At 34.7% G+C, this 25812-nt stretch overlaps 2 protein-coding genes across 2 annotated transcripts in view; one reads left to right on the forward strand and one right to left on the reverse strand.

Moving 5' to 3' along the window:
* The window catches only part of CCT6 (chaperonin containing TCP1 subunit 6), a 61367-nt gene extending 58490 nt beyond the window's left edge, over nt 1-2877 (forward strand). The window contains exon 10 of the mRNA XM_089086739.1: nt 2734-2877. Within this exon, the coding sequence (XP_088942865.1) occupies nt 2734-2806 (73 nt within the window). The 3' untranslated portion in view covers nt 2807-2877. The remainder of the gene's footprint in view (nt 1-2733) is intronic.
* Nucleotides 2878-6243: 3366 nt separating this feature from the next.
* LOC148954771 (lysosomal cobalamin transporter ABCD4-like) overlaps nt 6244-25812 on the reverse strand; it is a gene marked incomplete at its 5' end in the record, with an annotated part of 122888 nt that continues 103319 nt past the window's right edge. The window contains 3 exons of the mRNA XM_089086740.1: nt 6244-6731; nt 12975-13114; nt 17208-17407. Coding sequence (XP_088942866.1) covers nt 6479-6731; nt 12975-13114; nt 17208-17407 — 593 coding nt within the window. The remainder of the gene's footprint in view (nt 6732-12974; nt 13115-17207; nt 17408-25812) is intronic.

The following is a 25812-nucleotide window of genomic DNA, read 5'->3' on the forward strand; positions in this document are numbered from 1 at the left end:
CTTTTTCCCTGAAAAGGCTATGTCAATATAAAACGAACAGAAATTAATTTAAAAAACTTTTTCCACAATATAAGTTTTTCAAAGAAAAGTAAAGAACTCCATTAAACAAAAAATAAGCAAAAATAAAATCAAATAATCTACCAAGCGTGAAACTACCATAAATAAATGAAACCACAAACTAACAGAATTTACAATAAATAACCGCGTCAAATTCAAAACGAGTAGAAATTAACATAAGTTGGGCTCAAAATCCCTATGCTTTCCCAAGGCCAGAACATAATTTGCACTTTACTGAAAAAATATAAATATTTTTACTTTTATAACTTTAATAAATCAAATAATCTTAACATTTTGATTACTAAATATCGGTATATGTATATTAAACTTACAATGCACATTCATTTGAATTTTTTATTTTATTTTATATTATTTGTATACAATTATACAATTTGTATTATTTGAGTTTGACTCGGTTATTTATTGTAATTTCTGTTTGTTTTGGGCTTCATATATTTATCAATGCTGATTTGTGGTAGTTCCACGCTTGGTAGATTATTTGATTTTATTTTTGCTCATTTTTTGTTTAATGGAGTTCTTTACCATTCTTTGAAAAACTTATTTTGTGGAAAAAGTTTTTTTTATTTAGTCTCCACAAAAAGTCCGATGCAGTGATTTTCCACAGATCGGCACTTTGTACGAATACTAAGAAAGATAGTGTTCTTTTTCTACTTTTGCACGTGCGGAGGTCTTGCCGAGTACGTGCTTCGTATGTTCTAAGCTTTGTATTAGGTGCTAATTTCTGAAAACGCTCAGCAACTTTTGTTTTCAGGTTCTTTTTTTCAACATTTGCGTGCTTCAAAATTTGTAGACATGGGGAATTTTCACTGAATATTCCCATTTATGCTGATCTTCCTAGATTATCGCATTAAAGTCCAATAAACTTAATCTGTAAGAATGGAAGATTAAAAATAGTAAGAATGGAAAGTCGATCGAAACGAAAATTAAAAAACAATATTTGTATATATACATCATCTTCTTTTGATATTGAAGGATGTTGATACCAAGGTCATTCTGTAAGTTGTTGGACATTTTTGAGAACTCGAGCTGTGCACGTGTCAAACTCCATGTTAACCCGATATGGCCTGGAATTGCAACTTCAAAGTAAAAACCAAGGGTTTATCTGGGATTTTGTCAGGAAGGGGGGAGGGGTGCAATTTTTTTTACAAAACACATCAAAAATTTGTTTTATGTATTTTTAATACTTTTTTTTACGAGTCGGACAAAAATTTCTGGGGTGGGTTGTACCGGGTTTGCCCCCCCCCCCCATCAATTTGGGATGTGTCCATGGTAAAAGCATACAATATTTTCATTTTGTTTTTGGTGCTCATTGTTTTGCCATTCTTAGCCATGGAAGTGCATACTCCTACCAATTTATCGTTTGGGACTTTATCTGTGTGTTGTCCTGGATTGGCTTTGTTTTGAAACCTGTGTGGAAGTCATAGTGACAATAACTCTTCCCAACTATAGACGTGGGACCATGCTGACAATGTCCGGGTCTTCAAAGGATAAAAATCCCTGCTTTAATCTTTAATTTTACATTTTTTCGCATTTGTGGAAATATTTTAATCCAGGCTCTATGACGGAAGAGGCAGATATTGGCGTAAAATGTTATCTGTGTTTATTAAAGATTGTGATTTCCTCTTGCTATTTTTCAAAACCTAGAGTAGTTTCGCTAGTAAAGTTGGGGCTCCCATCCGAGCCTGCGAGTAGAGTAAAGAGTTATTCATCGTTTTGGACTCGTTCCTTCGCAAGCTTGCGTTATCTGTGGTTGGTAAATGCAATTTCGGTAAGCGTCGTGGAAGGTAATATTTCAACGCAAGACGAACTTGGTATATTAGTTTTAAAATAGCAATTCCAATTTTATTTTTATCTGAAACTTGTAAATCCAACGATGTAAATATCTTATGCTTTTGGAGTAGATTACAGCTTAAAAGTTGTCGCGAAGTCAGAGGGAACGTAAACTTTTATATTCTTTTTTCTCCAACAGCCAATCAGCAATCGAACATTTCCAGGCATATTAGTTTGTTCCTAAGAATTATTCCGAAAATACTGGATGTCCTATTTTGACTTGGAGGTTCATCTTTGGACAATGGAATAAAGTGATTCTTTTCCAACATTGTAGATTTGTTCAAATGTTAGCTTATTTTTGTCTTTTCTCTTAAATACATTAAAACAAGCTGTTCACTACATATAAGGAGTGATAAAACTCGCTTAAAACTACTGTTATTGTCAAAGGGTCAGTTTTATGTTGACTACAAGTCATTGACTACGTCTCAAGGTGACTTTTGGGTTTTCAGGCTCGCCTTTCCCCACAGAACAATCCAGCCTTTGTAAATCACTTTGTAAAAAAAAAGGCTTTTTAACATTTTGCAGACAAATTTTTTTCAAGTATATGGAAAAGAAAGCTCTTAAGAATTTTTCGACCTCCCACTTACTCCTGAAACTTAACGCTGCAATGAAGCAAGTTTAAAGCAAGTTCACGAAAAATCAGCAAAAAAAGCTGAGAAATAATGCCGTTGTTTTTTTTTTATAAAAGTAAGAAAAAGGAAAATGAAAGGCAGAGTAACCTGACCCAACCCTTCTGTTTCACCTCGGAGTCTGTGTCAATTTGTACCTTACCACTGCCCACTATTGCTATTTACTAAAATGTTCTTATTCGTTCTCGTCTTTTAGGACTGGCGTTGCTACCAACCTTCTACTAGTTGATGAAATAATGCGCGCCGGCTTGTCATCACTCAAGGGTTGACACCTCCAGAACACTAACTCACCAGCTTCTGCTTTTTTTAATTTCAATGCATTAAAATATCCTTCAATCTATTTTTAGTTCTATTTCGAGTAGGTTGTGTAGTCTCTGGGCCATACTCCTCGCAAATCACATGACTTCTAAAGTGTGTGTAGGGTTTTATCGATGTCTCTGTTTTTGCTGTATTCTTTGATGCACCCCTCACCAAACTACGCGCATGTTCGGTACTGTTCTGAGTTTATTCTAACTAAGACATAATTAATCCAGGTTATAGGCTATTTATAGACTTTAGTTATAGGCTAACCGTATAAAGAACCCCCTGCTTGCAAAGACTATTGTCAAATTCAGATTTTCGTCGGCACTACAGTAAATCTCTATTCTTACCCATCTCGAGTCGGCCTCTTTTTAATGTTTCCAGCTGATCTTAGGGACAATGTCAGTGGATAATAATTTTAATTTCGGATCCTTAAATTCATGACACCGATATATTGTTATTGGTTTGGGGAATGGCAGTGGAGAAGTTTTTAAAAGTGATTTTTACAGGCTGTAAGTTGAATAAAAGAAATAAGCAAGTCTTTGTTATAAAGCTTGATGAAATTTAGTGATAGACAACTAAGTGAAAAAGGAAAAAAGTGCTAAGGCAACTAAGTGCTAAGGAAAAAGTACGTAAAGAGTGGAAAATAGGACTGGCACGCAGGAATACGCGTAGAAAACTGGCACGTAGAAATACATACCTATAAGCACGTATTTCAGAATTTATTTTTCTTGTTATGTGTTTTAATATTGCTCTTTACTTTTATCTGACACATTTTTTTTAGTTTAATTAACAAAAGGGTCTTCGGGTCAGCAACAATATTTAGAGGGACTAATTAAAGGCCATGTAAGAAAGTTAATTAATTTGTTTATTGATTTTTCTTTATTATAATTTTATATTGATTTTAAGTTACATTTAATAATTAATTGATTTTTGACTGCATTTTATTAATCTAGAATTTAAAAATAGAATAATGTAAATATGCATTGCCGAATTATGTAGACATATATAATACATTTGGAATAAATTGTAGAATTTGTAGGCGAACTATCCCTTTGTTTACTTATTTATTAGCTAAAAAAAATTCTTATCAGTGCTCTGTTTGTTACTTGTAGGGATTGATTTTGGCTTTCTACCTCTCTTTTATTTATATATGTTCTTCAACCCCCCCCCCCCAAAAAAAAATGAGAATGCAATTGCTACTCATGAATGCGATGCTTAATATAGCTATGATTCTGCTAAGCAAAACGAGAGTCCATACTAGTCCAAATAGACAATCAGTGCTCTGTTACATGTAGAGATGGATTTTGACCTTCTACCTCTCTTTTACTGATCAATGTTCTTCAACCCCCTCCCCTCCAAGAGAAATTTGAACGCAATTTCTACTCATGAATGTGATGCTTAATATAGCTATAATCCTAGTAAGCAAAACGAGAGTCCATACAAGTCCAAATAGACAATATCATCCCTTTCCTAAATTTCCTGCAGGCGTATTTCTAGCTTATGAGAGTGGAAACTGAGAAAAAAAAAAAAAAAAATAAAAACCCACCGACACTGCTATCTATCGTTTAGCGATTTGTTTGACCCTAAACTGGTGCATAATTGTATTTTGAAGTTCTTTCGGAAATTTTGTGCAAGGTTATTGTCTGTAACTTGTCTGGCAATGCAGCGCTTGTCATATACGCTAACTGACAGCTCTGAAGTCTGTGTAAATAGTAATAAAGATCCTTAATTTCTAGACAATACCATTAAAAAGGTGAAAAGCCTAATAATGGTAAAGTAGAACACCTAACATGTCATGTTAGGTACCAAGATAACATTGTCAGGATTATCTTGGTATTGATGCAATACCCGGTAACAGATTTGGATTGGCTATTAGAGACAGTAGAGGATGTTATGGTCTCTTCTAATCGTCCTACATATGAATTTTGACTAGGTGCCGTCTGTTCTGTGTATAAACCATACGGTGTAGAATCCTTACGACTCTTATTACACCGATTGTAATAGGCCTTAGTACGAATAAACAAGGAATGCATGTTTCATTTGTTCCAAAAATAAATAGTGTAGCTACTGTCTACATTCAGGTATAAACGCACCAGTTAGTTCTTGGGTTCAGAACGGTAAGTTTGTTAATCGAACCACAAATAAACCCAGGAATGGCTGGAAAACTTAGAGGGAAAATCGGGAAAATGATGAGATCCCAGGAGAAAGGGACCCGGTTTTCCTTTTCGTAGATGGATCCACTATTCACCTTGTTTTCTTCAGGAGACAAGAAAATAAAATATATAGTAGCTGATGACCACCAGCTAATTGATAGTGCCAGACAGTTAGCAACAAAGTAAAAGTTAAGTTAGCTTTAGGCTATACTCCCAGGAATAGTAAGGGGCATATTAGGACTACAAGTTTTGGACGACAGTAATGCTTAGTATCTGAGAGGGTCGAACTGTTCAATTTTGATTGAAGCAAGTTAGGTTTAAAATATTTTTTTTATCGGAGATTCTGAATTGGTTGCTTGAAGTTGAATATTTGCCTTCTTCCGTTTTACTGACAAGGCTACTTTTTTTGAAAGCTCAGATTTATAAATAAAATTCAGTATTGCTTTAACCTAGGAAAAAAACGTTAACAATTCAGTTAAGTGCAAAATATGATCACTATTTCAAGGGGGTCTAAAATCGAACCATAAAAGCCACAGAGACACAAAGAAGTACAAAAACTTTCGCCATTAAGACAGTCACTTTGCCAAATTAATTTCGATTCCTCAAAAAAATATTCGTTAATCTGTAAAATGACAAAGGCCTTCGGCCCTATCACCATGTTCGTAAGTCTAGTATAAGAAAAGACAGGAAAACCTCACCCTAAGGTTTTCCCGAGGAATCCCGTTTCCATCCAGGGAAACTTGCTAACGAAAACATTAAGATACTTAAACGTTTTATTTGCCTTAATGTAGTGGGGTTTAGAAGTATTGGAACCCTCCTGCCTATCCTACCAGAAAAATAACCCTACTGTGTGACAAAAATCCTCATTTGTCCCCCTATAATGTACTTATTTCCACCTTGTTAATTAATTATTGCCGATTCTGTCTCGGCAAATAAATTAAAATGGGATAAATAGCACAAATCTGGTCACTATTACTTGTTTTATTTCGATGGTAGAACCTGGACTATACCAAAATTCTTTCCAAAAATACACTAGAAATTCTGATTCTGTCAGTCTATTGGTTCAATTTTGTTATTAATGATTTTGAAAACCGATCATTGAGGAGAACTATCCAATGAGAAAAATAAGACAGTGTTCGGTAATTACCTTCTTTGAAGAATATTTACGAAACTAATTTATAATGGCGAGAGTTTTTTTACTTGTACAGTTTAATGTCAATCATTCCTTTCTTTTCCTTGTTTGGATTAAAATGGAGATAGTTTCGCATAATCTCATCACTGGAATCGAATTCCGGGTTCCCGGGTCGTGCGGTGTGTTGCTACAGCTTGGTTCGATCTCTGGGTCCCGTATTAATAAGCTGATGTCAAACCCACTGCGCCATTGCAGACCTCGATCATTCCCTTATAGCATGGATAGCATTTTTTTTATATCGTCTAGACCTCCCTGAGATTCATAACATCATTATAGAATGAACGACATTGTAATTAAAGACTTCCAAATGTCCATTTGCCGTCTCCTTCAATTCTTAACACAAAATCATGATATTGTTTAAGGGTATCTCGATGGCCAACACTTATCAACGTTATACCTAGTTTTAAAGCTTCTTTATATAAAATTTCTTCCATGTCAACAGAGATGGCACTGGTAGCTTCATCTAAGAAAGCGAGTTGCGGGCGATGGTAGAAAAGACGAATAAAGGCTATGCGCTGCATCTCACCAGGCGATAGTACGTCATACCTAAACAAAAAGTTAAACACAATATTTGAACAAAACTCCAATTCGAATGCTAGGTATAGTCATAGCTTCTTCTAAATAAATGAAATAAATCATAAACAATGTAATTTGAGACTCGCACGAACACCATCGAGGAACCCACCTGACTGATATATTACTTCTTTGACAGGAATGACTCCTTTTAACTCAAATGACTCTTTTTAGGAGTTATGTACGAAACAAATTGAGTACCACCACTCTTAAAGTGACAGAACTGGCAAAGAGCTTAACTTATTCGTTACAGTGTTAGTAGTGAAAATCCTTAATTATATGTATCATGGTGGAATCGGTAGCTGCACCTAGTAAAGAGTGAACCGTGGCCCATAGTAGCAAAACATTAAATATAAAACACGTTTAATTAAAAAAAATGGCCATTTGTGGCTGATTCAGGAGTGGTAAGTATTTCCTCGGTTAGTCCTAATAGAATGTTATTTTGAAAACTGATTTATAAGAATTTTAAAAAAAGTCTGAAACCCCTCAAAATTCCATCTAATGAAAACGAAGGGTACATCATTAGAATCGCGATTGCTGAAAATCCTATACAAACAATATACAGAGCCCTTGCTTGAACAACAAGGGAAATGCCTTTTTTTTGCATGGGTAGCACTGATGTGTCAATTTTCCTTCTACACTCTTAGCGGGGCACTGGAATATCATAGAGAGATATTTAAGGGCTCATTTGACAAATATTAACTAGACATAATATTTACTAGACATAATATAGATCAACTAGACATAATATTTAATTGTATTGTACAATCAATTGTCAACAAAATCTGTATTTTCATATACAAGATGATGAATTAAGTCATAATCTTAGGTTACAACCATAACGTCATACTAAAACTAGAGTTGCAGGAAAAGATATAGAGGAAAATAAAAAAGTTTGTGATACCTTGGCTGTAAAGGAAGCTTTGTTTTGTGAGGAAGAATTAGCGACAGTACTAAAACGATGTGCTGATAGTGTGGTAAATGAGTTTCTTAAATATGGTGGCACTGAGGCTACAAATAAGTTACTGAAGATTATGAATATGATCATAGGCAGCGCAATAGCGCAGCCTAAGTAAAGAACGATGTTGGCACAATGTATTGTTGATTTTTTTTTTTTTTTGGTTTCCATACCAGGGCACTTCGTATCGAGGGAGTTGTCATAGAAACTTCGAAAAGGGCTCATTTGATTGGAAATTGGAGTGGCTTGTGCCCTTTTTAATAGTCGAAATTGATTGGAAGGCAACTAACACCGCTTCCACGCCCACCATTTCCCGAAAAACGTCGAACCAAGATTTTAGACAGCCATTTTGTTCAGAGTAGTTGGTTTCCAGATAGAAATTATGTTTCCGAGTAGGACACTCCCCCACAACCCTGAGGATAAGGGTTTTAAGTTATACCCTGGGGGCATATAAGAACGATGTTCGCACAATGTATTATTTATTATTTTTTTTCCTTTAGACCAGGGCACTTCGTATCAAAGAAGTTGTCGTAGAAATTTCGAAAAGGGCTGATTAAATTGGAAATTGGAGTGGCTTGTGCCCGTTTTAATAGTCGAAAGTAATTGGAAGGCAACTAACATCCCTTCCACGCCCACCATTTCCCGAAACATCCAATCAAAATTTTGAGATAGCCATTTTGTTCAGCGTAGTTGATTTACAAATAGAAATTATTGTTTTTGAGGAGGACACTCCCCCTAAGCTCTCAGAGCAAGGGTTGTATGTTAGGCCCTGGGGGCAGACAAGGTTCTTTATAGAAAGTATTGTCGTAGAAACTTCGAAAAAGGCTCATTCGATTGAAAATTCAAAGGGCTAGTGCCCTTTTTAATAGTCGATTGGAGGGCAACTAACCCCCTCTCACGCCCACCTTTTCCCCAAAAGCAGCCAATCAAAATTTTGAGATATTTATTTTGCTCACCGTGGTTGAAAGATCTGAAAATTAGGTCATTGAGGATGATACCCCGTACCCCAGGGCCCTCAAGACAAAGGTGGTGAATTATGCCCTGGGGGCATATAAGGTTTTTATAGAGAGCGTTGTCGTAAAAACTTCAAAGGGGGCACTTTGTAAAATTTGATGAGGCCTTAGCTATTTCAAATGATAAGGGGCATACACAATGGGCGAGAGAAGCCATTGAAATTAAAAAACATATGTTTGCTAACCTTTCGATAAATAGGGATACAGGTACTTTAAATATTGACCCAATTTATGATAGTCTTCTAAAGAGTGAATCAACAGTCAATAAGGGAGTTAAGATTATGAATAATCACCAGGGGACTGTTTTACCTGCTAGACCAAAACGAATTGCTTCAATAATAGCCAATAAAAGGATTATTTCGCAACAGAATAGTTAAAGTAATTTCCAATTTTTTATTTTTCCTCAGTTGCTCTGGTGTTCTCACTAAAGTAACTCCATAATAGCATCTTTTCCCTACGTGGATCAGTTTGCGCCAATTGTATAAATTTTTTTTTTAGGTGGTGGTGGTTTTATTGGTTTTTTAGTTTTAACTTGTTTGTTAATTTCGGAGACCACACTGCCTTTCCATGACGATAAATAAAAGTTCAAATAGGGATAAAATCCTTTCAATAGACAGTTATGATAGAAATTCACAAAAATACAAGATATTTAGGTCACATATACAGGGGCCGTCAACAGTAGTAAAACTGTTTCATAATAAACCGTTTTTTCTAAACAGTAGTAAAATCCGTCGAGTTTTACTACTGAGGTTGGTCACTGTATATGTGACCGAAATATCTGGTATTTTTGTGAATTTCTATCATCACTGTCTATTAAAAGGATTTTATCCCTATTTGAACTTTTATTTAACTTGTTTTTTTTTTTAATCTTGTTCTTCTTCTGGTCTTTCGTGCTGAAGACGGCTTTTTTGTGATACAGGCGAAATATCCGCGTTGTTTTGCATTTGTCTTTTCTTTTCTCTCCACTGGCCGCAGTTTCGTTTTGTTGTTTTTTTTTCATTGAGATTTTTCTCTTTGTTGTTTTTTCTTCGAAGTTTCTACAACAACTCCTTCGATATGAAAAGCCCTGTTCTAAGACCAACCGAAAAAAAAAATAACACATTGTGCCAACATCGTTCTTTACTTAGGCAGCTCTATTGCGCATTGCGCTGCCTATGATAATTGAGCTCTCAGGTTTTTCTAATTTTTTAAGACTTATATGGTTGTGTGAACTTCCACGTAACCTGTTAAAAGAATCAGATTTGATTTTTAGTGTCCTTGGTACTTCAGTTATATAAAGGAATTGTTATTTGGTACTTTGGTTATCATATGCAGCGCAATAGCGCTGCCTAAGTAAAGAACGACGTTGGCACAATGTATTATTGTTTTTTTTTTTTTTTTTTTTTTTTTTTTCTTAGACCAGGGAACTTCTTATCGAAGGAGTTGTCGTAGAAACTTCAAAAAGGGCTCATTCGATTGGAAATTGGAAGGGCTAGTGCCCTTTTTAATACTCCCCTCTCACGCCCACCATTTGCCCAAACACATGCAATCAAAGTTTTGAGATAATCATTTTGTTCAATGCAGTTGAAAGTTTTGCAAAATAGGCCTTTGAGGATAATAGCCCCCCCCCCTTCTAATCCCCTAATCCATTATGCCTTTGGGGCATGTAAGGTTTCTATAGAAAGCTTTGTCGTAGAAACTTCAAAAAGGGCTCATCCGATTGGAAATTGAAAGGGCTAGTGCCCTTCTTAATAGTAGAAAGTGATTGTAGGGCAAAAACCACCCTCTCACGCCCACCATTTCCCCAAACACATCCAATAAAAATTTTTAGATAGCCATTTTTTTCAGCGTAGTTGAGAGTTAAAGAAATTAGGTCTTTAAGGATGACAACCCCCCCCCACAGCCCTCAGTCGAAAGTGATTGAAGGGTAAGTTATTGAAGCGGTGTTGTAGAAACTTAAAAAAGGGCTCATTCGATTGGAAATTAAGAGAGCTAGTGCTCTTTTCAATAGTCGAAAGTGATTGAAGGGCAACAACCCCCCCTTTCCCACCCACCATTTCAGCAAACACATACAATCAAAATTTTTAGATAACCATTTTGTTCAACGTATTTTAAAGTTCTGGAAATTAGGTCTTTGAGGATGACAACCCCTCCCCCCACAATCCTCAGGGCAAGGGTTGTAAGTTATGCCCTGGGACATATAAGGTTTTTATAGAAAGTGTTGCCGTAGAAACTTCAAAAAGGGCTCATTCGATTTGAAATTGGAAGGGCTAGTGCCCTTTTTAATAGTCGAAAGTGATTGGAGGAAAACTAACCTTCTCTCACGCCCACCATTTTCCCGAACACATTCAATCAAAATTTTGAGATAGCCATTTTGTTCAGTGTCCAGAAATTATGTCTTTGATGATGACAAACCCCCCACAGCCCCCAGGGCAAAAGTTGTAAGTTATGCTCTGGGGGCATATAAGGTTTTTATAGAAAGCGTTTTACAAATTATAAAGCGTTGTACAACGTTGTACGTTGTACAAAGCGTAAAGTACAAATTATATTCTGGCTTTTAGAAAGCATAGGGGTTTAGAACTCTACTCATATTAATTTCTGCTCGTTTTGAGTTTGACTCTGTTATTTATTTTGATTCCTGTTTGTTTTGGGTTTCATTTATTTATTGATAGTGACTGGGGGTAGTTGTATGCTTGGTAGATTATTCAATTCTGCTTTTGTTCATTTTTGGTTTAACGGAGTTCTTTTTTTGAAATTTATTTTTTTGTGGAAAAAGTTTTTTAATTAATTAATGAAAAAGGCTTCCATGCGCAGTTAGGTAGTTTTACGCTTATCAGGAGCAGAGTTTGAAAATAAGAAACGTGTGTGTAAAATTAGTAGAAAATGAGCGAAAAAATCATACCACCAGTAAGCTCTGGAAACTGTAGCTTTCCTGATTAGTATAACAAAAGACAAACACTGCTAAGTATCTAATCTAAGCACTAATATGAATACCATAAAAAAATTTTCAAAGATTAAACACTTGAAATTATTATTAGTTAATTGAATTATTTACAAAAACATCTTTTAGATAGATTAATTAGGCTTTTCTTTTCTGTTATATTCATCCCTTTGGTTGACTATTGACCTATCAATAGAATCTTTGTTTTCTTCTTTATTTCAAAATTTCCCTTTTGTTAATTCATTTTTCAATATTCTCAATAACCTATATTAGCCAATAGCCCGAATGAACATAACGGTCCTACCACCCTATTGGTTGTTGTAATGCTCGACTATCAGCTGCAGATAAATTTGGTGTCAAAACTGTTTGGTTGGGCTTGTTTGTAAACAAGACTCTTTTCCGCTTGTTTCTTTTCACTAATGAAGTGTGGCAACACAGGAGAGAATTTACGCGACGAAAACATCTCGACGGATTTACAACAACCAAAAGCTCTGAAACTTGATTGACAAGAATCAATTGAGAATATACTATAGCTTGGCTTAATCTTGCCTTTAATATTTACTTCTTAGAGTAGTCTCATCAGTATTCTGTGTATCCGTAGGAACGATTATGTGAACAGTATTTTCCGTAGATTTTTATCGTTCGGAATTGTTGATACTGGACTGATTAATATTATTTATCTTAAGAAACATTTCATACCGAACATTTCAATACCTTCACGAGTCCTGTAAGAAAAGTTTTTATAATATACCCCCTTAAAATTTACTTTGGGCCCTGACTGGCTCACCACAAAATTCTCCCTCTCCAAGGTTCTGTCCATTCTAGGACAAGTCTACCATTAGAGTTGTCCCATTCCAGTGCTTATGATAATTGTTAAACATAACATTTAAGTTTTCCCCCGTGAGCCCCCTCTTTTTTACCTTACAGTTGTGTAATGTTTTTTTGCAAATTGTGTTTTGTACGTTTTAGTCACTAGACTAAATTGTCCTTTGTTTTTTACTTAGTTTATTTCCTTTTAATAATGCGAGTTTTAATTTTTTTGACATTTTTTACAACATTTTTGATATTGTGATAATTCTTTTCTGAATTATATTTAATTGTTCCTTTTTGTGTGTGCTTTTTAATTCCGAAGCGCGAATTCACCCACTTGAGCATGTGATAGCTATTTTCTAGAAATAAGACCTTGTCTTGTCTTATCTTAAGTGCGTTGCTTCACAAATGTAATCCATGAGCCTTAGCTGAAGTAAAAGTTCTGACAGCCGTGACATTGGAGGGTCTAATCCTATTTTATAGCTGCGAATCACAGATTATAAATAGAAACCTACCAATTCCAATCAACATCGCCATCTAAGCCACCAGCTCTCTCTAGAACTGGCTCCATTTTTGTCATTCTTATATACTCAACTATCTGGTCATCATTACCTTTGAAGGCTTCATGTTCACTAATCCGATCTGGATAAGCTATCTGGAAAGATTGTATAATGTAATTAATGCAACATTAGCTTCTTTACGATATCTGAATTACAGATTGTCTGGGGAGAATCTATTCAAAAGAAGAAAAACATTTAACAAGTATTCCAGTAATTTTGTTATCATGTCATTAATTACTACTTTGGTTGATAACATCACATCCAAAGAGTATGGATAATTTATAAGAGTAGAAACTGGCAGTTGTGTCGGCAAAAGAAAACCCATCAAGCGTTTGGCAACCCTTGTAATTTTTTCAAGCTTCGTAATGGTTTTTCTGTCAGGAACTGAAGATCAGACACTTATTGCTATACTAATTTTACCAATTGCACTTATTAAATTAACTATTCTTATTATTACACTGAAGAAAATACCACGTGTCGCCAAACTCTAAATGGCGCTGAGGGTTTATTGTCGACACTAGCGCCAGTTCCCGCTCTTGTAAGTTATCCATATTCTTTAGTCACATCACTGGTAATCCTGACCGTCTATAGTAAAATTCTGTATTATACCTAAAACCAGGATAGGCTCGAATTAGTAAGAACTTTACCAACAAACTATTATTTTCTATAACGTTTATAAAGGACATCAGAAATATTTCAGGGGCCTACTCAGCACAAATGCAAAGTAATTTATCTATTTGAAGCTTCTTACTTAGTAAAGAAGCATTCAAACTTATAAATAAAAGTTAGTTCCGACAGCTCAGCCGGGCAAGTATGCTAAAAGGTTGGGGGGGGGAGAAACCCAAGGGGGAAAATGGCATTTTTTCCATTCTTTTTATTGTTTAAAAAAATAGAGTTGTGAGAAAGTCAAACTTTAGCGTAAAGAGCGAGGCGTTGAGGAGGGGACAGCCCCTTTCATATACGGAATAATTTCTGTTCGTTTTAAGTTTTAACGTCGTTCCTTACTTTCAGTTAAAAAAACTTGTTTTTTTTATTTAATTTTTGAACGTTTTTGAATTAATGAAGGTTTTGATTTTGACTCACCGTACCGTACATGAATAATTAAAACAAAATTTGCATATTAATTTGACTTTTATTTGGTTAAATGGCTTTCTCGAAACTTGTTTAGTTTTATTTACGACCGTTTTTATTAGTAATAAATATACGTAACTTACGAATTAACTTACGTAACGAACTTCTATATTCATAGATTTTTAATACGTACATTAGGGGGTTCACCCCCTAGTCAATATCTTGCTCTTTAAGCTAAGGTTCAAATTTTTTTCCAATTCTTTAAAAATTACCCCTTAATTACAATCAGTTGATTAGTTGAAATCAGTTGAAAAACTTTTTTTTTATTTAATTTCTGATCTTTTCTTTAATAATGCCGGGAAATCCGGCACCCCCTTCATAGCAATGTCCCTTACCCCATGAAAACTTCCTTCATGGAAAGATCCTCCCATATAAAACCCCCGACCCACCCCCTCCGCCCACCTACCAAAAAAAATCCCCCCTGAAAACGTCTGTATACTTCCCAATAACCCATCCTATATGTAAACATTGAGTAAAGTTCATAACTTTCAGACCACCCCCCGAGGACTTTGGAGGATTAAGTCAACCTAAAAGACGTTTGAATCATATTTTCGACCATGCTGAACAAAATGGCTATCTCAAAATTTTGATCGGGGGACTTTGGGAAAAAATGAGCGTGGGAGGGGGCCTAGTTACCCTCCATTTTTTTAGTCACTTAAAAAGGGCACTAGAACTTTTAATTTCCGTTCAAATGAGCCCTCCCACGATAATCTAGGACCACTGGGTCGATACGATCACCCCTGGGAAAAAAACAAATAGACACGCATCCGTGATCTTTCTTCTGGCAAAAAATGCAAAATTCCACATTTTTATAGATAGGAGCTTGAAACCTCTACAGTAGGGTTCTCTGATACGCTGAATCTGATGGTGTGATTTTCATTGAGGTTCTATAATTTTTAGAGGGTCTTTCCCCCTTTTTTCGAAAATCAGCCACATTTTTTCAGGCACGTAACTTTTGATAGGTAGGACTAAACTTGATGAAAGTTATATATTTGAATTCAGCATTGAAATCTGATCCTTTTGATGTAGCTATTGCTATCAAAAACCCGTTTTATAGAGTTTCGGTTACCATTGAGCCGGGTCGCTCCTTACTTACAGTTCGTTACCACGAACTGTTTGACAATGGGCAAAGTTAATAACTTCCAGCCCTTCCTCCCGCAACTGTGGGGGATTAAATCATTCTCAAAGACATATTTATTAGATTTTCGATTATGCTGAACAAAATGGCTACCTCAAAATTTTGATCGGGTGACTTTGGGAAAAAAATGAGCGTGGGATGGGACCTTGTTGCCCTTCAAGTTTTTTGGTCACTTAAAATGGGCACTAGAACTTTTAATTTCCGTTCGAATGAGCTCTCTCACGATATTCTAGGACCAATGGATCGATATAATCACCCATGGCAAAAAAACAACAAATAAACTCGCATCCGTGATCTATCTTCTGGCAAAAAATACAAAATCCCACATTTTTGCAGATAGAAGCTTGAAACTTCTACAGCACGGTTTTCTGATACGCTGAATCTGATTGTTTGATTTTCATTAAGATTCTATCACATATACGGAGTGTTTCCTCCTTTTTTCGAAATAACACGATTTTTTTCCGGCTCGTAACTTTTGATAGGTAAGACTAAACTTGATGAAACTTACATAATTGAAATCAGCACAAAATCCGATTCTTTTGATATATCTACTAGTATCAAAATTCCTTTTTTTAGAGTTTCGGTTACTATTGAGCCGGATCGCTCCCTACTTACAGTTCGTTTCCAAGAACTGTTTGAAAACAATATTGAAATCAATGAAAAGTTTCTCAACTAGTATATTGTCGTTAACAACGTCAAATACTTTTTGAAGGTTAATCAAATTTAAATTTTGCCAGAAACTAGGCTTTTTGAGAATTCTCCCAACTGAATCGATAAGAAAAACAAGGTAATGGGAGGTAGAAGTGGACTTGAGGTTCTCAAATTGCGTCAGGTCAGTAAGAGGTAGGATTTTTTCGTTGAACCAATCTATAAGGAATCTAACATATCGTTTTGAGAATATAGAACTGAAAGAAACAGGGCGAACGCCTTCAAAACCAGGCTTTCTATCTTTCTTTTTTAAGGGGGTTATGAAACCCTGTTCCATATTTGTAGAAAGTGTCCGGACACAGTAGTCTCGCTAAAAAGGACAGACAAGGGGTTTGAAAGGAAGCCACTGAAAGCACAAGGGTAAACATTTGTTTTTCTAAGTTTCCTAATTATTCTGTCGATCTCAGACGGAGAGATAGAGGAAAAGAAGGGCAAAGTCATCTATTGATAACTGAAAAGACAATGCCGGAAGGCTCTGGATATTCGAAGCGAGAAACCTGTTGGCAGTAACTTTGGGGGATTCAGGTAGGCTGAAGTTAAACTGGTCTAGACTCCTGCCGCACACCTTTTTTTTTTTTTACCTCCGAATACCATTTTCTTTGTTTATTAGTAAACAATTCACCGACCTTATTTTTTTTCCTAGTTTATTAGCTTAATCCAATTTACCATTTATGAAAAGATTCAATTTGTTTTTAATTAATATTTTTATTAGTTGATTAATGCAGGGTATATCCTATCAGCAGTAAAATTTGGTTACTGCTGACTTTGCTAAGGGGATAACAGATGTATGACTCCAAACTTTCCAGAACAGTATGGCGCTACGGCTAGAGGAAACTCAGAGAACCAGACGACCGATAAACACTTCGTCACACCTATCAGCAGGACCTGTAACACATCTAGACGATTATCCAAATCCATATGGAAGACGTCTGGGTAGCAGCACATATGAGTGGTGATTGGTGGCTCTTTTTGAATCTAGGTGCACTGACAGCACAGAAGGAACTAAGGTCTAAGGTAAGATAAAACTCCAATCATGTTTTTTATTTTCTCGAAATTTGTTACTGATATAAATACTGGACTGAGTTAAGAGGAGGTTGCTTTGAGTCTTTAAGTTATAAATTTGAACAACGTCGTCTACTTTTGTATAACAATGAAAGCAGGCCTTTTTCTTACTCAACACACTAGGCTTATTCGGACGAAAAGTTAGTTACCTGTTCTCTGAAGGAGCCATTAGTGAAATAGGCCTTCTGTGGCAAATAAAATATTACATTTTTGATTGGCAAGGACGTAAATATTGTCCCTTCTTTTGGTTTCCATAGTCCTCTTAGAAACCTTAGAACACTACTTTTTCCAGAAGAGCTCGGTCCAGTAATTAAAATATTCTGTCCAGTTTTCAAACATAAGCTCAACCCTAGAATTAGTAAATAATTACCTGAATAATGCTTTTGTTGCAAATAAACTATAACAAACTTTGACATAAATTAACGAAGAAATACTGCAGAGAACAACAAACGCTATTTGCAATAGGATTATGGTATATACCCTAGGGCCTATATTTTCACTTTTTATTCAAAATCATTAATTTTGCGGTATTCACAACCTTCTCCCCCTTATGCTGACTACTCAATTGCTCAAATAAAATCGCAGATAACGACCTCTTCGAGAGCAGAATTCACTCTCAGCTGTAAAAAGAAGCTCAGCTTAATTTCTACAATTAATTCAAGATCCAGGAGCTAATAAGGAGCCAAACAAGCCCAAAATTGCTGGAATCAAAATAGTCAATTACGCATTTAAGCGTCTAGAAACAAAGAATAGCACCCTGTCCACCAAGCTAAGGGTTGGGCAAGAACCCCTTACCCTCCAAAATGAACCTCCGACAACCTCCTAATTGAGCCATCCTGGCTAAGTGGTTGGTGTGCTGTGTTCAGAATTCTTTGTCTAAGGGACACGGGTTCGTTCACTGGCGTAGCTAGTTATTTGATTTGGGACGGGGGTTAGTGGCGTGACTGTAAGTTCAGCCAGGGTCGACCCAGCTCTAAATGGGTACCTGGAGAAATCTAGGGAAGATAAGCAGAAAGGGTGTGCGAAAGCACAGGATGGCTGGCCCCCAACTCCCTTTTGCACTTCCTGGCTGAGGGGCCACGAAACAGAGATCAGCACTGCCGGTTTGGACCTTTAGGGTTTAGTGTTGTCATACTTACTGCTGATTAATACCAAGAAAAGAGACAAGTACGTAGTGTGTACTCAAAGAGCCAAAAGCCTAAGCTGAAAGAGAAGAAGATATTATTATTATTATTATTATTTATTGGAAAACCCGTCGTACAAAGAAAGGAAAAGATGGGGCAATAAACAAAAAAAAGAAGAAATACACATTAAGTGCGAAAACAAACACTTAAAAAAAAACACACACAACAAATACATCTTAACTACTGGGTTAGTACCGACGACCAAGGATGGTTCAACTTCGTCAAACGGGAATTAAAAGCACGAATTTGCTTTTCCACAGCTAAAATGGGGTCAGCAATGCTGAATTTTCGAACAAGATAAGACTTGCGGGTCCAAGGTAGCCAAAGGCATATTTTATGCCTGCGGGTCTTCCAGGGACCGGATGACATATTTTACGTCATCAGGAAAATCTTCACGATGTTCAAAGCGTATTGGGAGGGAGTATTAATGCAGGTGTATTATTTGAACCAATCGTGTTTGAACCAAAAGCTAACTCCAGGGTCGACCCAGCTCTAAATGGGTACCTGGAGAAATCTAGGGAAGATAAGCAGAAAGGGTGTGCGAAAGCACAGGATGGCTGGCCCCCAGCCCCCTATTGCACTTCCAGGCTGAGGGGCCACGAAACAGAGATCAGCACTGCCGGTTTGGACCTTTAGGGTTTAGTGTTGTCATACTTACTGCTGGTTAATACCAAGAAAAGAGACAAGTAAGCAGTGTGTACTCAAAGAGCCAAAAGCCTAAGCTGAAAGAGAAGAAGATATTATTATTATTATTCTTATTTATTGGGAAACCCGTCGCACAAAAAAATGAAAACACGGAGCAATAAACGAAAAAAAGAAGAAGAAATACACATTAAGTGCGAAAACAAACACTTAAAAAAAAACACACACAACAAATACATCTTAACTCCTGGGTTAGTACCGACGACCAAAGATGGTTCAACTTCGTCAAACGGGAATTAAAAGCACGAATTTGCTTTTCCACAGCTAAAATGGGGTCAGCAATGCTGAATTTTCGAACTAGATAAGACTTGCGGGTCCAAGGTAGCCACAGGCATATTTTATGCCTGCGGGTCTTCCAGGGACCGGATGACATATTTTACGTCATCAGGAAAATCTTCACGATGTTCAAAGCGTATTGGGAGGGAGTATTAATGCCCCCAAGGTGTATTATTTGAACCAATCGTGTTTAGGCAGATAATTTCTTATATGAATAGGGAAGTTAGCGTTCAAAATATTAATCAATCTTAGCCGCATATGTTAAGGGCGTTTTACACTGGGAAAGAGGATGGAAAAAAAGGTGATAAGGGGAAGTTAATTTTTTTTTTCAGATAGTACACACTAATTAGGAATAACTCCAAAATGAATTTCTACATTCCTTTACTGACCTATACTATACATAAGTAGAAAGGGGGGTACCAGCCCAACGCGAACACCTTGCTGTCATCTACAATTTAGTCTAATGCTGACAGTACATAACTTAAGCATGTATTTATGGTTTTTGTCACTGATAATGAAAAAACAGGATTTATCTCACTTTGATGTATTTTCATGGTCGATTTATTTGTTGTTGTTTATCCAGGTATAATGAAACTGGGGGTGATTTACATAATCGCCTACATACTAACCTAACATACTAACCTAACCTAACCTAAACCAGGTTAGGTTAGGTTATTGATCTAGGACTCGAGGGGGAAGTGAATTTCCGAGAAATTGATTTACATAATCGAGGGGAATTATTGATTTACGAAAGGGGAATTAAGAAACAAATATGGCTTCTTTGATCTTAGGTCTGAGGGATAAACGGTCTTTAGGTCAGAGAGAAAAATTAATATTATATTTTTAAATATGACTTCATTGATCTTTAGCGTCAGGAATTAGAAATGACATCACTTGTTATCTTGGAGTGATGCGGGAGTCTAAAGAGATAAATTAATATTCTATTTTTTAAATACGGCTTCACTGATCTTTAAGTCAGAGAGATAAATTGATATTCTAACGAAACCATAATAATGTAGCTAGGAACATCTATGAGATGAAGAGATTAACGCGGGAAAGGGTTTTCTGGGAATTTCAAATGTGACAGCGCAGGGATGCCAAAACAAAAGGAACTCGCAGAAATTACTTTTAAGAGATTATTTGGGCGAAACCGTTTTAGACATTTTAGGGAATTATTTGAGCGAAACAGTCAGACATTTTAGAAGATGATTTAGAAGATAATGTGGGGTGAAACTCTGTGGTCGTTATAGTACACAAGTTCTATTTGAACAGTGTTGTGAGGTCCTCTACCCCAACCCCAAAGGGCCCTCCTACCCCAACCCCAAAGGGCCCTCCTACCCAAACCCCAAAAGGTCCCCCAAACCTCAATGCCCCCCCCCCACCCCAATGCCCCCCCCCGCCCGGGGCCCCGGACCCCCAAATGCCCCCGGGCCCCCAAAGACCCCCCCAGGACCCCCAAAGGACCCCCACACCCCCAAACCCTCACCGAGCCCCTCCCTTCCTCCCTCCCTTATTGAATTTTTTAAGTTTTTCGGACTGAATTTTTTAGACTTAGAAATTATCCAACAATTTTCCGGTTTTTTCTTTAACCCATTGCAATAGAGTTTTAGCATAGAGTCTTAGCTTAGAGTTTTTGTTAGAGTTCTAGTTTACTTTAGTTTTAGTTAAGATTTTAGAGTTTTACCTTAGAGTCTTAGCTTAGAGTTTTAGTTAGAGTTGAAGTTTACTTTAGTTTTAGTTAAGAATTTAGAGTTTTAGCTTAGTCTTAGCTTAGAGTTTTTCTTAGAGTTCTAGTTGAGTTTAGTAATAGTTAAGAGTTTAGTTTTTAGCTTAGAGTCTTAGCTTAGAATTTTAGTTAGAGTTGAAGTTTAATTTAGTTTTAGTTAAGAGTTTAAAGTTTTAGCTTAGAGTCTTAGCTTAGAGTTTTGTTAGAGTTCTAATTTAGTTTAGTAATAGTTAAAAGTCTAGTTTTTAGCTTAGAGTCTTAGCTTAGAGTTTTTGTTAGAGTTCTAGTTTACTTTAGTAATAGTTAAGAGTTTAGTTCTTACCTTAGAGTTTTAGTTAGAGTCGAAGTTAGTTTAGTTTTAGTTAAGAGTTTTAGCTTAGTCTCAGCTTAGAGTTTTTGTTAGAGTTCTGGTTCAGTTGAGTTATATCTAAGAGTTTAGTTTTTAGCTTAGAGTTTTAGCTTAGAGTTTTAGTTAGAGTTGAAGTTTAGTTTAGTAATAGTTAAGAGTTTAGAGTTTTAGCTTAGAGTCTTAACTTAGAGTATTAGTTAAAGTTGTAGTTTTAGTTAAGTTTACCTTAGAATTTTAGCTTAGAGTTTTAGTTAGGGTTGAAGTTTAGTTTAGTTATAGTTAAGAGTTTAGAGTTTTACCTTAGAGTCTTAGCTTAGAGTTTTAGTTAGAGTTCAAGTTTAGTTTAGTTATAGTTAAGAGTTTAGTTTTTAGCTTAGAGTCTTAGCTTAGAGTTTTTGTTGAAGTTCTAGTTTAGTTTTAGTTAAGAGTTTAGAGTTTTACCTTAGAGTTTTGGCTTAGAGTTTTAGTTAGAGTTGAAGTTTAGTTTAGTTATAGTTAATAATTATGAGTCTAGCTTAGAGTCGTAGCTTAGAGTTTTTGTTAGAGTTCTAGTTTAGTTTTAGTTAAGAGTTTAGAGTTTTACCTTAGATTCTTAGCTTAGAGTTATAGTTAGAGTTATATTTTACTTTAGTTATAGTTAAGAGTTTAAGCTTAGAGTCTTAGCTTTGAGTTTCTGTTGAAGTTCTAGTTTAGTTTTAGTTAAGAGTTTAGAGTTTTTTCCTTAGAGTCTTAGCTAAGAGTTTTAGTTAGAGTTCTAGTTTAGTTTAGTTATAGTTAAGAGTTTGGAGTTTTAGCTTAGAGTCTTAGCTTAGAGTTTTAGTTAGAGTTGAAGTTTAGTTTAGTTTTATTTAAGAGTTTAGAGTCTTAGCTTAGAGTCTTAACTTAGAGTTTTTGTTAGAGTTCTAGTTTAGTTTAGTAATAGTTAAGAGATTAGTTTTTAGCTTAGAGTCTTATCTTACAGTTTTTGTTGAAGTTCTAGTTTAGTTTTAGTTAAGAGTTTAGAGTCTTAGCTTAGAGTTTTAGTTAGAGTTCAAGTTAATTTTAGTAAAAGTTAAGAGTTTAGAGTTTTAGCTTAGAGTCATAGCTTAGAGCTTTAGTTAGAGTTCAAGTTTAGTTTAGTTTTAGTTAAGAGTTTAGAGTTTTACCTTAGAGTCTTAGCTTAGAGTTTTAGTTAGAGTTGAAGTTTAGTTTCGTTATATTTAAGAATTTAGAATTATAGATTGGAATAATAGTTTACAGTTTTAATTAAAGTTATAGTTTAGTTAAGTTTTAGTAAGGGGATTAGAGTTTTAACCTTCAGTCTTAGACAAGAGTCTTAGCTTAGAGTTTTTGTTGAAGTTCTAGTTTAGTTTTAGTTAAGAGTTTAGAGTTTTAGCCTAGAGTCTTAGCTTAGAGTCTTAGCTTAGAGTTTTGGTTAGAGTTGAAGTTTAGTTTAGCTATAGTTAAGAGTTTGAAGTTTTAGATTTGAGTCTTAGCTTAGAGTTTTAATTAGAGTTGAAGTTTAGTTTAGTTATAGTTAAGAATTTAGAGTTATATCTTAGAGTTTTAGCCTAGAGTCTGTGCTTAGAGTTTTAGTTAGAGTTGAAGTTAAGTTTAGTTATAGTTAAGAGTTGAGAGTTTAAGCCTAGAGTCTTAGCTTAGAGTTTAGTTAGAGTTGAAGTTTAGTTTATCTATAGTTAAGAGTTTGAAGTTTTAGCTTTGAGTCTTAGCTTAGAGTTTTAGTTAGAGTTGAACTTTAGTTTAGCTAAGAATTTATAGTTATAGTTCAAAGTCATAGCTTAGATTTTAAGTTAAAGTTATAGTTTAGTTAAGTTTTAGTTAAGAGTTTAGAGTTTTAGCCCAGAGTCTCAGTTTATAGTCTTAGCTTAGATTTTTTGTTAAAGTTATAGTTTACTTTATTTTTAGTTTAGATTTAACAGTTTTACCCTAGAGTCTTAGCTTAGAGTTTTTGTTAGAGTTCTAGTTTAGTTTAGTTATAGTTAAGAGTTTGGAGTTTTACCTTAGAGTCTTAGCTTAGATTTTTAGCTGGAACTGTATTTTAGTTTAATTAAGGTAAAAAGTATACAGTTTTAGCTTTAAGTTTTAGCTTAGAGTCTGTGTTAGAGTTCTAGTTTAATTAAATTATAGTTAATCGTCTATAGTTTTATCTAGGATTTTAAGACTGGATTTGTTCTTTTAGTTCTATTTAAGATTAGTTTTTTTTAATATTTTATAGTTTTAGCTTATAGTTTTTTAGAGTTATAGTTTAGTTTTAGTTAAGAGTTTAGAGTTTTACCTTAGAGTGTTAGATTAGAGTTTTAGTTAGAGTTGTAGTTTAGTTTAGTTAAGAATTTAGAGTTTTAGCTTATATTCAAAGCTTAGAGTGTTAGGCATGTTTGCAGTTTAGATAATTTTTATTTGAGAGTCTCATGCTTTAAGCTCTAGTCTTAGATTGGATCATTAGTTATATATGATTTCTTATTTATTTATAGTTAAGAGTTAAGAGTGATTAGCTCCGAGTATTACCTCAGAGTTTCTGTTAGAGTTCTAGTTTAGTTTAGTTTTAGTTAAGAGTTTAGAGTTTTACTTTAGAGTCTTAGCTTGATGTTTTAGTTAGAGTTGAAGTTTAGTTTAGTTTTACTTTATAGTTTTAGCTTAGATTTCTAGAGTAGTTTCGTTTAGTTCTAGTTAAGTTTATAGTTTTATCTTATAGTCTTAGCTTACAATTTTAGTTAGAGTTGAAGTTTAGTTATAGTTATAGTTAAGAATTTAGAGTTTTAGCTTAGAGATCTTTTTTAGTTAGAGTTCTAGTTTAGTTTAGTTTTGGTTATGAGTTTTAGCCTAGATTCTTAGCTTAGAGTTTAGTTAGAGTCTTAGCTTAGAGTTTTAGTTAGAGTTGAAGTTCAGTTTAGTTATAGTTTAGAGTTTTTAGCTTAGAGTCATAGCGTAGAGTCTTAGCTTAGAATTTTTTTAGTGATCTAGTTTAGTTTAGTTTTACTCTAGAGTTATACCTAAGAGTCTCAGCATAGAATTTTAGTTAGAGTTGAAGTAAAGTTTAGTTATAGTTAAGAGTTTAGAGTTTTAGCTTAGAGTTCTAGTTTAGTTTAGTTTTGGTTAAGAGTTTTAGCCTAGAGTTTTAGCTTAGAGGTTAGTTAGAGTTGAAGTTTAGGTATAGTTAAGAGTTTAGAGTTTTGGTTTAGAGTCTTAGCTTAGAGTTTCTGTTAGAGTTCTAGTTTAGTTTAGTTTTAGTTAAGAGTTTAGAGTTTTACCTTAGAGTCTTAGCTTGAAGTTTAAGCTATAGTTGAATTTTAGTTTAGTTTAGTTTTACTTTATAGTTTTAGCTTATAGTTCTAGTTTAGTTTAGTTTTAGTTGAGTTTAGAGTTTTAGCTTAGAGTATTAGCTTAGAGTTTTAGTTAGAGTTGAAGTTTAGTTATAGTTATAGTTAAGAATTTAGAGTTTTTGCTTAGAGTTTTAGCCTAGAGTCTTAGCTTAGAGTTTAGTTAGAGTTGAAGTTTAGTTATAGTTAAGAGTTTAGAGTCTTAGTTTAGAGTTTTAGTTTAGAGTCTTAGCTTAGAGTTTTAGTTAGAGTTGAAGTTTAGTTTAGTTATAGTTAAGAGTTTAGAGTTTTTAGCTTAAAGTCATAGCGTAGAGTCTTAGCTTAGAGTTTTTGTTAGAGTTCCAGTTTAGTTTAATTTTAGTTTAGAGTTTTACCTTAGAGTCTTAGCTTAGAGTTTTAGTTAGAGTTGAAGTTTAGTTTAGTTATAGTTAAGAGTTTAGAGTTTTAGCTTAGAGTATTAGTTAGAGTTCTAGTTTAGTTTAGTTTTGGTTAAGAGTTTTAGCCTAGAGTCTTAGCTTAGAGTTTAGTTAGAATTGAAGTTTAGTTATAGCTAAGAGTTTAGAGTTATAGTTTAGAGTCTTAGCTTAGAGTTTTAGTTAGAGTTGAAGTTTAGTTTAGTTATAGTTAAGAGTTTAGTTTTTAGCTTAGAGTCATAGCTTAGAGTTTTTGATAGAGTTGAATTTTAGTTTAGTTTTAGTTCAGAGTTTAGAGTTTTAACTCTAAGGGTCTTAGCTTAGAGTTGTAGTTAGAGTTCTAGTTTAGTTTAGGTTTAGTTAAGAGTTTAGAGTTTTACCTTAGAGTCTTAGCTTAGAGTTTTAGTTAGGGTTGAAGTTTAGTTTAGGTATAGTTAAGAGTTTAGAGTTTTTCCTTAGAGTCTTAGCTTAGAGATTTTTCTTAGAAGTAACAAGGTTTTCCTTTATTAGAGCAAGTTTTCTGTCAGAAGTAGCAATTTTTCTTTTCACACTAACAAATTTTCTCATCAAAGTAACAATTTTTTCCTTAACACTAACAGAGTTTTAGCAACACTATCAAATTTTCTCATCGAATCAACAACTTTTTTCTCAATACTAACAAACTTCTACTTAAAACTGTCAAATTTTCTTAGAATCATAATTTTTTTACTGTTCATGATAAAAAATTTTCAGTGAAAAGTAGCAAGTTTTCCTTAACACTTACAAATTTTCTCATCAAGGTAACAAT

Source organism: Artemia sp. Qi Xiang Cuo, chromosome 3 (assembly GCF_049724085.1).
Source record: "Artemia sp. Qi Xiang Cuo chromosome 3, ASM4972408v1, whole genome shotgun sequence".
NCBI classification, from domain to species: domain Eukaryota; kingdom Metazoa; phylum Arthropoda; class Branchiopoda; order Anostraca; family Artemiidae; genus Artemia; species Artemia sp. Qi Xiang Cuo.